Source organism: Macrobrachium rosenbergii, chromosome 26, assembly GCF_040412425.1.
Source record: "Macrobrachium rosenbergii isolate ZJJX-2024 chromosome 26, ASM4041242v1, whole genome shotgun sequence".
NCBI lineage: Eukaryota > Metazoa > Arthropoda > Malacostraca > Decapoda > Palaemonidae > Macrobrachium > Macrobrachium rosenbergii.
Window position 1 is genome coordinate 3,193,160 of NC_089766.1, and position 12,848 is coordinate 3,206,007.

The window sequence follows — 12,848 nt, forward strand, 5'->3', positions numbered from 1 at the left end:
TACAAAGACAACACACTGTTTTGACATAAGATGATAAAACAGGTTAGGTAGGCAGACCTTTATTTTTATTTTTAACAGGAAAAGGATCGAGGGTATTGAAGGGTGATTAACTTGGAAATGTGTTGAGGGAATTTAATCAGTCCTAAAACATCTAACACTATCTGTAACCTGCGCTACAAGAAAGAGCCCTGCTGTAATATTTCTCAGTTGTGTTCAAGTAACAAAGATGTCAACTATGTGTACGTGTATTCTAGTCTAGAGCACTGTAGGGTTTGAAGACCCATTTCCCTATACTCAAGATAAAGCCAGATTTACATCCTGCAAAATTACCTAAAAAGGATCTTCCATCAATTCTTTCTCTCTCTTATATTTTTAGCTAATCAAAACAACAATGTGCAAAAGGACAATCTTTACAGCATCAGTGCAACAAAGACTCCAACTTCTTAACAAGTCTCCCTTACCTCTTCTGCTTCTGAGACTGCCTCAAAGAGGAATGGAAGTTTTCGCAAAAAACTAAAACTCGGAAAATAAATGTATAATCTGGCAATAAACAAAGTTACCCATCCGATCCTAAAGTTTCCAAAATACCGTATAGTATGTCAGCAAGGAGCACTTCAGCCTGTATTCAAACGATGCATCAAATGATTTCATGTCAAAGAAGACTACAACCTTGTTGAATAAAACCTAAAACGAATACCTCCCATGGAACCTGACACTGCATATACTTGGGAAACCCCTCTGCAGCTTGTAAAAAAATGATTAATCTGTTAGCTTCCTTTTGATGGATGCTTCCCCCTTCCTAGATGTTTTTACACATGGAAATGTGTTAGTGAATTTTAGTCTCTCTTTGAATATTTACACAAACTGTATAAAATCCCATGGAACTATATACAGCACAAGCCTCTACTATACAGTTCCATACACAGCTTTGCAGCATTCTAAAAATACAAGTTCTCTGAAATATATGCTGACATATAATATTATTTACATCATGTCAAAACACACTATGTAGCACCTTCCACTTGGCTGCTACCAGCTCTAAGACTGTACCTACAGCGTGTAGTATTCAATCTATCAAGCAAATACTGTACATATACATATTTTTCTTTGCAACAGTTATGGACGTATGTACTTTCAAAAAAGGAATACTGATTAAATGCATATTATTTCAGAACAGTCTGATAACCTAATCTGATAATCATATTGGTGGAAATTCATAATTAAATAAACCCAGCAAGAGACCTCAAAGCAAGATTACATCACGAGGCCAGTCTAAAATATAGGAAGCCTAACCACTGACTTTTCCCTCACACATAATAACTCAAAAACTAGTCATTTTGTATTAAGTTAAAGATATACATACAAATGGTTTAGTCGTATCCTTAAAATTATTACGCAAACCCTGAGAAATGTTCCTAAATACTTATAAACTGTTACTGACACCTAAGTACTGTGATGCTGTAATCAGTGACTATACATTGTGGAACTGGAATCAACATACCAGTGTTGCAAGGCTGTAACACATACCTAAACACATGTACTGTAAAGTGAATCTGTAAGCAAGAAAGAGTCTTGACAGTATGTGACAGAACACTGATTTCTGTTGGGCTGAAAATGAAAAAGGGAGAGAGAGGAAATCTGGTTTCACAGCTGATTAGAATATTAGGTGGACGGGAGAGTAGCGGAATCTCGAGTGGGTGCACAGAGGGCAGACTCTGAAAAAATCACAGAAAAATATATCATGCAATTTAGTGAGGGTCAAATAAAAACAAAACTATTTTCGAGTCAACACCAAGAGTCAACATGTGGCAACGTGATGCATGCTGCTGCAAAAGTTATAGGGGAAAATGCATTCCGATTACTGAACGAGAGAAATTTTAGATGACACATCCCATTCCCTCTTGCCGTAATGGATGAAAGGGGAATCATTTGAGGAAATTACTTCCAATACTTTTTGGGTCTTGTTTTACACATGCTGGACTGTATCAGAACTGACAAATACATTCAAATTCAGTTTACATTTCATGAAAGAATTCCATTCAATACCATACTCCTACAAAAACCTCAAAAGTATACCTTTCCCTTAAAGAATTTTTTTTTTTGTGCGACATACAGGATCCACACTGAAATATCAATAAATTACTTTGATTTAAACAGTTGCAACTATGATTTGTGATAGGAAATCATTAAGTTCTTTAACTGCCCTACAGTCAATACCAGGCAGTTGACACATGCACGTAAAATGCTCAAATAAGGTGAAAAACCTTCGTGATAAGTTTTTTGTTTTATCTCTATATCAATCCAAAATGAGAGGTTTTTTGCATACTGGACAAAGTGACACAGACAGAAGTAATTATACAGTACCAGACCTTACAGAAGCATAGCTTTTAACAAGTATTTGAAGCATAACATCAACGGGAAAGCATTCAAGAAGGTATGCACAGATCATCAGATCGAGAACTTGCTAAAGAGAGAGGAAAAAATGTGCCTAATTTTCTTCCTCACGTTATCCACCCTCAACCACCATAAGCTGATTATCTAAAACTAGGTAACTTCTCTAGAATTTCTTACTCTGAATATGCATTCTATTTAACTATGTGGTGAGTCTTAAAACTTGGCAAAATTCCCACATTACTCTCTCAGTGTAAAAAAAAAAAGAAAGACTGCACTGGAAAGACAAAAACAAAAACACCATGTCCCACCAGTATTTCAGCAATACAAATGCCTCATCAACACAGCAATGACGACCAAACCCCAAATATGGAAGACAACACATTATGCATCAAGGCTCACCCTGAGTCTGCATCCTATCACCTCAAAACAACACAACACAAGGCAGCTCTAGGCTTGATATGAGTTTCATATTCTCTCACAATCAAAATACAATGCAGCGACTGAAATGCTAAGGAATAAATACACTAGCTTCATCAAGTCCATGTACAGTAATTAATATCTGAAAACTGTAATTAAAAATAGAAAAATATAATAAACAACAGCTGTGATTGCCTAAATCGCCTACGCTTCATCTTGCTTTTGCATATCGTTATTTGTGATCTGGTCATACTACCCATCCCCATTAGGCAAATGGCAAGAACATTTGTCATGTGTATAAATTCCTTTGGAAAGAGGACAGGGTAATCTTTTCTGAAGTACCCCACGATAAATGACCACATTTTCTCTCATTTTCACAAGGGATAACAAAAAACACTGGCAAGGAACACAAACCATCAAAGTATTAGAATGAAAGAGAATCTGACTGACTACAGTGTACAGTAATCACAAACAACAGGAAACGATTCGTCAGCAATTTTTCCAGCATCTGCAAACCACTAACTGAAGGGATGAAACCCCTACGGTATAAATTTTAAGGAAAAATTAAAGATTCCAGGCAAGATGGAAATCATGATGTGTCATCCACCACTTAAACTTAAGAATTGGTTGTCAATTCAGTTGTTGGTAATTAGTAAAGGCTAAAAGAATAAAACTTTCGAAATTTGTCTTCATAATAAAAGTTTGGACAACCAGATCTAAAAATTAAGCACACAAAATAAAACGGTTACTTCAACAATACAATTAAAACACATCAAATCTAATTACTGTATCAATACTGTACTTTTATTACTTTATCGAAAAAGTTTTCGGTTAACAATGACAGATGTGAAAGTGGGTGGAGTCTAAGCAGCCCAAAAACCATGAATTTCCTCTCTGAATAAAATCTTCAGTCACTAAATGCAAAGTTTCAGAGGAGGACTGCCACTTACTTAACCCAATTTCCTTTTCAATCAAAACCTACATAAGCCCTGCAGTAACCTGACTGCAGAGAAATGCTAACAATTTGGAAAAAAATCTGCCTTTTCATGATTAAGTGAAAAGCACACAAAACTCAAACCGTTAGCAAACTACGATACAAAACGCCAAATGCTCTCTGATTCCCGTTACATACATGGAAGGAGAGTTTGGCTTATTAACTTCTACAACAGACAGAGGACGAGGGGTGGCTCTCTGTTTTGTCTTGTAGGTTCCCTTCGCGCATTCCTTCGACAACTTGTCGGATATGGCCTCAAGCTCCTTGGCGACCTGAAATAAAAAGCATCGAACAGTCATACTGTACTATTCTTTGACAACACTGATGTTGTTCGGACGACATTCACTTGGGCACCTCTTGGCACCATCTGAATTAAGTCCAAATGTTCATAGTCTGGGAACCCCTCCTCATGCATACACAAACATACACAACCAAAAGTAACTCATGAATAATTCTTAAGGCAGAACTAATTTTGTTGTTCGTCTGAATGGAGATATGCGGGGATTTTGGAAAGAAACGATATTTTGAAGAGGTTCAACTAAAAAACTGCTAAGATTGACAGCTGGTGGCATCCAGTTTGATAGCAGAAAAGATCAAATCAAGTATAAAGAAGTTTATTTCTCATTTAAACCAACTTCTGCCTTCTTTATGAAGCAAAGTGCTTTCTTTTTCTTTTTCTTTCTTTTTAAGGGGGAGGGAAGATGTTTATAACCGTTACGAATTTACGGAGACACCAAACATGATGAGCTTCATTTGAGGATCATTTTGCATAACCTTGGACCATAAAATTAATGCTCCTACAGTGCTGGTACATTCCATGCTCTGTCTTCAAAATTACATAATTTATTCAAGAACAAAGGTAATTCTGAAAATATGGAAAATAATGACTGATACTGTTGAACCAATCAGAATAAAATACTACTGTACACTTCATACTGATCTCAACCACACAGACCAAACTCCTCCACCATAAACAGTAATGCATGACCTTTGTTCTTTATAGACTTCTCATTTTAATTCTCTCATATATTAAGACCAGAGGCAAACTCGTCTGGCTAAAATGTAGGTAAAGAAAATAAATAAAATGTATTTGATAACTGTTATGTAGGACCTTATTTACAGTACCTTGCTAGACTCAGCCATGAAAGTAGATTCAGCAGCAAAGAGTGACTGTATGTGGTTGGAAACGTTGGGGATACGCTGGTCGTAGAGGGTTGGCAGTTCATCGTACAATTCCTAGAGAGAGAAAAAATGAATTTTTAAAATTCACGAGTATGTATATGCATGCAATATTAAATGAAGTCAGAATATTAATCATTTCTGTTATCTCGTATGAATGAAATATTAAAATACGTGAATGAATTTATACAATCTTGACGACAATGTGGTCTTAATCTACTCAAAGAAAACCACGTTACAACGATTAAGTCTTTAGGGAGCTCTTACAATCTACACAAATAACACTATCTTAAATATTATGAAAGATTTTATTGCAACTTCACAGCTAGTGGTTACAAAAATTCATTTCAATATTTAAACATTGCAAAAATTTCCATAAATCTTCATAGCTAGTGGTTATGACAATTCATTTTGATAACTCAACTGAAGGACTTGCCAAAACTTCAATTAGGAAGCCTAATCAAAATGCTGTCTTGAGGCAGCTTTAACACCTAACTACTGTGCTGTAAACATCTGGTAAATGCCATGTGGGATCTAACTCCACAAACAGAGAATTGCACACACCTTATTGAGTGCTTCGTAGGTGACTCGAGCGGTTTCCAATGCGTCTTGTGCCCGGGCGATCTTGTATTCATCCCGACGGGTGGCTCTCTGTAGGTTTTCTAGCTGATGTCGCTGGCTGTCATAGTCTACCAATTTGCGGCCTCTCTTGTCAATCTTTTCTGCAATGATGTGAATAAAAATCAACTTTTACTGCAATTAATAAAAAATATGACAGGACTTTCACATGTAGGAGATATCCCCACTTAGAAGAGGTTAGAATCTTCAAGGTTTGGGCAGGGTACTTAATGGCACTAGTGTATTTTAATCCTTAGGGGAACCTCTTTTACACTATTAATCAAAGCATACAATAAATAAAAATGTACATCAAAGAGTCATGTGAGCTGCAATTTGGAATTAGTCTTCTTGAACCTCACCCTCTGTAAAATACAAATTTGATCAAGTCTATGGAATTACCAGTAATTATCACTGATCTACCTTGGTTACATTAAATGACAACCACTACAAAAGCTGAATGGATCAAAGCCCCTAGAGAGTCACTGGTTATAAGACAATGTCACCTTCATGAAAAATTGGGCAAAAGTTTTGGATATGTTTGAGAGCAACAGAACTTGATAATAATGGTCTTAAGAAAGGAAATGGCATAAAGGGAAAATGCGAAGAAGAGGAAATAGCAGTATCATGATAACACTGGAAGAACCATAACTTTATCTCTTAAATGTTGAAACATACAGATTTTTCAGACCTAAATCAACATGAATCTATATCATTACAGAAAGAGTAACATAAACAATTCAGACTTTGAAAATTTCTTTCAGCATCTCAACAAACTTTAACAGATGCAAATGAAAACTTGGCACCCTACAAAGATAGACCAAACTAAAAGAAATACTCTGTCATCAATTAACAAACGACAACCTTTCTGCTACAACTTCATCTGGCAACACTTTTTTTTGTTGCACATTTAAAATATTATTTCCTTGCCCCTTGTTTTGATCTGGTAACATATGCTGAATGTCTCTTTAATTGTTCTAGAAGACTCTCTGTGACTCTTTTGTCAGCCGTGTTTTTCTTTGTAATTTAATTGATGCCCTCCCTCCCATTTTCAGTCTCTCTCTCTCTCTCTCTCTCTCTCTCTCTCTCTCTCTCTCTCTCTCTCTCTCTCTCTCTCTCTCTGGCTAGACTGTGGCATTAAAAGAAAGCATATTACAACATTTAATTTCAAATATCCTACACCTTTTACTCTCTCTCTCTCTCTCTCTCTCTCTCTCTCTCTCGGTGCTTGAGAAGGTCAAACAACCCAGCAGAATTAATTACACCCCCCCAAGATAACAGTCTAAAAGCACTGTTTCGGCCGTGTTCACGAGGAATGCCACTTTGGCACCGGGCAGGGGCACAGGAAACCGACCAGATGTGGGCAGACTTCTGATTATTTATACCCACAAACTTTCAAAAGGTCACCTCTCGCATACCTCGTCTAATAAAACGACTATATCTCAAGTCGGCTGCGCATTGAAGATTTCCCCTGTGTTTTTTTTTTTTTTTAGTTTTAGATTAAGTTGGACCTGGTGTGGTCGGATGGAATGGAATTTAGAGTTTTGGCCCAAGGCCAAAGACTGGGACCTTTAAGGTCATTCAGCGCTGAAACAAAAAATTGACAATAAAAGGTTTGAAAGGTGTAACAGGAGGAAAACCTCAAAGCAGTTGGACTATGAATCAATTGTTGGGAGAGGGTGGATAGCAAGATGGAAGAAAGAGAATATGAAAGGAGGTACAGTAAAAGGAATGAAAGGGTTTGCAGCTAGGGGCCGAAGGCACGCTGCATAGAACCTTAAGTAATGCCTACAGTGCACCACATGAGGTGCACTGACAGCACTAACCACCTGCGGGGACTTTATAAAATGCCTATGCAAAGTAACTTCTTTGTACAGGTAGCCTCATAACAATGACCAAATTGTCTGTACAACTGAGTTATAGTCTTCGAGTTTATAACCTATAGACTAATTATAATTTATAAGACTGACTCTTTCCGAAATATAATTCAGTACTCTCGCTCACATAATAAAAAATCATTCATTCCAATGTTATATGTTACTGACTCCCCCTCCCCCACCCTCCTTCTGCCGTAAAAACTAATTCCTTCATAATTCACGATCTTTAGATTCTTTTTCACTCTAAAACTAGTTCCTCAGAAAGTTATGAATGACTGAACCGTAATGTCTGGAAGAACCAATGATTTCAAGAGCAATGAGCAGGTCTCTGTCCTTTCAAACTAAAAACCTACAACTATTTGCCCCCACCAAAAAAACACACGCAACTAATCTTTGCCCCCCCCAAAAACACACATGACTAATCTTCCTCACCCTGAAAGAAAAACACACATAGGCCTACACACACACACACACACATGCGTGCGTGCGCGCACTACTAAAAAAACCTCTGCCTGATGAGGAAAACCCACCCTGCCTTTACAAACTAAAACCTACAACTACTTACCCCCCCCAAAAACCCACACATTTAATCCCTCTCACCCTGGAAGGAAAAACACACCGACAAAAAAAAAAAAAAAACTCACCCAGACCCCCAAAAGAAATGCCCACACATCTAACCATCCATACCCACAACTTTTAAAAAACCTAGCCTGACTTCTGAAACCTGGAACTGGGAGGGAAACAACCGCGCCCCACCCCCAAAAACCGCCCCCCCCAACCCAAAAAAAAAGAAAACTCACCCTGATTTCTGGAAACTGAGACTGGGAGGAAAACAAAAAACTCCCCATCCTCCCCCCAAAAAGAGAAAAGCTCACCGTGATTTCGGAAAACTGCAACTGTGAGTAGAAAAATCACCCCCTCCTTCCCGCCCAAAAAAAGAGAAAAGTTCACCCTGATTCCTGGAACCTGCAACTGGGAGAAAACCCCCTCCTTTCCCCCCCACACCCCCAAAGAAAAAGAAAAGCTCACATACCCTGACTTCTGGAACCTGCAACTGGGAGAAAAAAACTCACCAAAAAAGCTTACACCCTGATTTCTGAAACTGCAACTGGGAGGAACCCCGAAAAGAAAGGAAAGCTCACCCTGATTTCTGGAACCTGCAACTGGGAGAAAAAACCACCCTCCCCCCCAAAAAGAGAAAAGCTCACCCTAATTTCTGGAAGCTGCAACTGGGAGAAAAAAAAAACACCCTCCCCTAAAAAGGGGACGGGGGAGAAAAGCTCACATACCCTGATTTCTGGAAACTGCGACTGGTAGGCGGTGAGGGGGGCGAGCGTCTGGTCCTGGACCTTGTGGCAGAAGTCGGTCCAGAGCATGTCGGAGTTCTGCGCCTGCGCGTACAGCAGCTCGTGCCCGACCCATTCCGGCTCGTACACGTCTCCTAGGGTCTCGAACAGGCTCTTGCTGGCGCCGTGTAGCGCTGGGGAAAAGGAATCGCATCAGTCAATTGGTGGCTCCGTTCTGTTACCGTTTCAATGAATGGCTAGGAAATGCTCTGTTGCTATTAGGTAAACATCATGTAGCGCTAGGAAAAAGAAATCATATCAATCAATGGGTGGCCTTGTTTTGCTGTTCTTCAGTGATTATAAGTAGTGGCCACTCTATCCTTCCTGGTTAAATAATAATAATAATAATAATAATAATAATAATAATAATAATAATAATAATAATAATAATAATAATAATAATTTGTATGAAAATAATCTGTGTATCTACAGTGTTGATTTTGTATTTCACTTTCTCTAAATATCCAGCACAATCCATCTAACAAATAAAATAATAATAATAATAATAATAATAATAATAATAATAATAATAATAATAATAATAATAATAATAAGAACATTCTATAGCATTTAGGGTAAATTATGTGAAGTTATTTATGCAATTATCTCAGCTGAATCATTATTAACATTATTACTTAGAAATTCTTATGGAAAACAGTTGTAAGGCCATTATTATTATTATTATTATTATTATTATTATTATTATTATTATTATTATTATTATTATTATTACAAGTCAAGCTGGAATCCTGGATGGAAAAACAGAATGCTAATTAAAAGCCCTAATGCCCTCAGTAAGGAACTGTGGCCGGAAACAAAGTCACAAGCAAAAAAGTCACAGGAAAAAATTCACAATTTTGGCTAGGAAAAAAAAGTCACATTAATTTATGGTGGCCGGTTATAAAATCACAGGGAAAAAATTCACAATACTTCTTGAGAGTCATTATCTTTGATATTTACAGTCTTTTGTTGATGTTTTGACGGTAATCCCCAACGGGCTTGTACTAAACACAGGTGGATACATGGATGCATACCGGTTAAAACCCTTGTGCCTTTTTTCGTGTGACTTTTTTACGTGGATTGGTAAGGAACATAGCTCAGAAGAGAAAATGATGAATAAAACAAAAAAAAAGTACATAAAAACTATGAAAGAGACACAGCAAAGAAAAACAAAGGCAGAATTACCAGAGTTAGATCAAATACAAAAAAATAAATAAACTGCGAAGTGAGTCATGTACCCTCCTCAATAAAAAAATTTTTTTTTTAAATGAGCCGAAGTTTCTTCGGCGCAATCGAGTTTTCTGTACAGCGTATAATCAAGGCTACCAAAAATATATCTATCTTTCGGTGGTCTCGGCATAATGATGTATGAGCCGAGGCCCGTGAAACTTTCAACCGTGGCTCGGTGGTGGCCTGTCCTATATCGTTGTCAGAAGCGCGGTTATGGCTGACTTTAACCTTGAATGAAATAAAAACTACTAGGGCTAGAGGGCTGCAATTTGGTACGTTTGATGATTGGAGGGTGGATGATCAACATGCCAATTTGCAGCCCTCTAGCCTCAGCAGTTTTTAAGATCTGAGGGCGGACAGAAAAAGTGCGGACAGCAAAAGGTGCGGACGGACAGACAAAGCCGGCACAACAGTTTTCTTTTACAGAAAACCAAAAATGCATTTGCACCAAGTCTGACCTTCAAACACGATTAGGAAGATCATTTTAAAATTCTGTCGCGACAGGATTAAAACCCACAGAAAACTCTGCGATACAGAACCTCACAGACGAAAAGACAAGACTTAGAATTAACTGAATATCTATTACTCAGTGGTGAATGGTACAGCCTGGGCACACTGGGAAGATTTGAATGCAAATGATGTGGATCACAATTACGAAAGATTTTTTTACATGGATGAACCACTGAAGACTTGAGTCAATTGTTGAACGCCGAAGAGAGGAAAATTTTTGAAAACAATGAAGAGTAGAGGAATTAAAACATTTCCTCAGGACAGACAGATCTCAAAAATTGAAAAGACACTCAGCAAATTAGTGTCTAGTAAATATTTGAGGCCATAACTGATAAAAGAGGAGTGGAGACAAAAGAAATATGGCGAATCGTGAGAAAATAACAGAGAGAGAGAAATGAAAAAGCGAAAACATACAGATAAACACAGAAGGAGGGAAATATTGATGATAAATAGATAACGTCAAGACGCTGGCCTGCCCCACTGCATTCGGGATATTGATCTGAGTCACCTCTCCCTCATTTTTTGGGGGGGAGGGGAGGACGATGGAGGGGGAGGGGGAGGGGGACGAGGGAAGGAGGAGGGGGAGGGGGCTGAGACAAACAATGAAATTGCAATAAGACTTACAGTATCTCAAGAATATTTTGCTTTGCCATTTCGCTTAAGGATGAAATTGTACGAAATAAGAAATTTAAAGGAATTTGGTATTTTTTACATAAATATACAAATTAGGACAAAAAATTAACCAAGGCAAAACTCCGCAAGAGTAAACAAACAAAAAAGGACCACCCCCCAAAATTTAAATGCACGTCGCCCTGATCGTTCAGGATGGAGCTGGTCTTATGCCAGCACGGGCTCTTGTTTCTGGGCAGACATATTGTACATTCCTCTTCCTCCTCCCCCTCCTCCTTCTCTTCCTCTTCCTCCTTTTCTTCCTCTTCCTCCTCCCTTTCTTCCTCTTCCTCCTCCTTCTCCTCCTCTACCTCTCCCTCTTCCTCCTCCTTTTCTTCCTCTTCCTCCTCCTCCTCCTGTACCTCTTCTTCCTCCTCTTCCTCCTCATTTTCTTCCTCTTGCTCCTCCTCCTGTACCTCTCCCTCTTCCTCCCCCTTTTCTTCCTCTTCCTCCTCCTCCTCCTCTACCTCTCCTTCTTCCTCTTCCTCCTCATTTTCTTCCTCTTCCTCCTCATTTTCTTCCTCTTCCTCCTCCTCCTCTTCTACCTCTCCCTCTTCTCCCCCCCCTCCTCCTCCTCCCCCTCCCGCGCACCACCTTTCCACCTGCCTTACCTCTGCAACACCTGAGGTAATTAGCGACTTCCTTGTGCAATCGGTTGGCGTTCTGTTGCTGCTTCGAGAAGTTGGCCTCGAATTCGTCGAAAATGTCGTCTGTGGTCTTGTCGGCTTTGCCTAAATTTTGTAGAATCTGTAGGGGGGGAGAGAGAGAGAGAAATGTACATTAGGGACTGTGCAATGAGAAATGCTTAAGACTAAATTTTGTAGAATCTGTAGGAGAGAGAGAGAGAGAGAGAGAGAGAGAGAGAAACGTACATTAGGGACTGCTTTTGACTAGATTGTGTAGAATCTGTAGGGAGAGAGAGAGAGAGAGAGAGAGAGAGAGAGAAGAATACGTTAGGTGCTGTGCAATGAGAAATGCTTACGACTTTTAAATTTTGTAGAATCTGTAGGGGAGAGAGAGAGAGAGAGAGAGAGAGAGAGAGAGAGAGAGAGAGAGAGAGAGAGAGAGAAATATACATCAGAGACTGTGCAATAAGAAATGAATAAGAAATTCGTCATTTGCTTTTGACAATTTTGTAGAATCTGTAGAGGAGAGAGAAAATGCATTTTAGGGACTGTGAAACAAGCTATGATTAATAATAATAATAATAATAATAATAATAATAATAATAATAATAATAATAATAATAATAATAATAATAATAAATTTTATTTCAGCTCAAGGCCATATACATGGAATGTACAAAGTAGAGACAATAACACTCACACAATCTCGATACATGAGACAGCATGATAAAAAATGAAGTATAAAAAAATAGTATTCATAATAATGGTAATGACAGTAATAATACTGAGAATAGTAAAAAAAAAACAAAAAAAATTATAACAATTAAAAAACAGATTGCATACAATTAATTTCCAGCTAGGGACCTTAGTATATGCAGGTAAGAACATTTTTTAAAGGTTGGGGGATTTTCTTCGAGTTAATGACAGGTAATATTTTAAGATGATTTATATTGTCAAATAATGAACATTTTATAACTCTGACAGAGAACAT

The 12,848-nt window shown here is 38.1% G+C and overlaps 1 protein-coding gene across 3 annotated transcripts in view; it reads right to left on the reverse strand.

Moving 5' to 3' along the window:
* Amph (amphiphysin) overlaps positions 1-12,848 on the reverse strand; it is a 140,967-nt gene that overhangs the window by 15,317 nt on the left and 112,802 nt on the right. For 2 of the 3 annotated variants that reach the window (XM_067127866.1, XM_067127865.1), the window contains exons 2-6: positions 11,843-11,978; positions 8,766-8,956; positions 5,549-5,706; positions 4,931-5,041; positions 3,944-4,077 (exon numbers count right to left, since the gene is read on the reverse strand). In XM_067127866.1, the coding sequence (XP_066983967.1) occupies positions 3,944-4,077; positions 4,931-5,041; positions 5,549-5,706; positions 8,766-8,898 (536 nt within the window). In that variant the 5' untranslated portion in view covers positions 8,899-8,956; positions 11,843-11,978. Of the gene's footprint in view, positions 1-3,943; positions 4,078-4,930; positions 5,042-5,548; positions 5,707-7,718; positions 7,720-8,765; positions 8,957-11,842; positions 11,979-12,848 lie in introns of all 3 variants that reach the window. The other variant, XM_067127868.1, reaches the window with a different exon arrangement.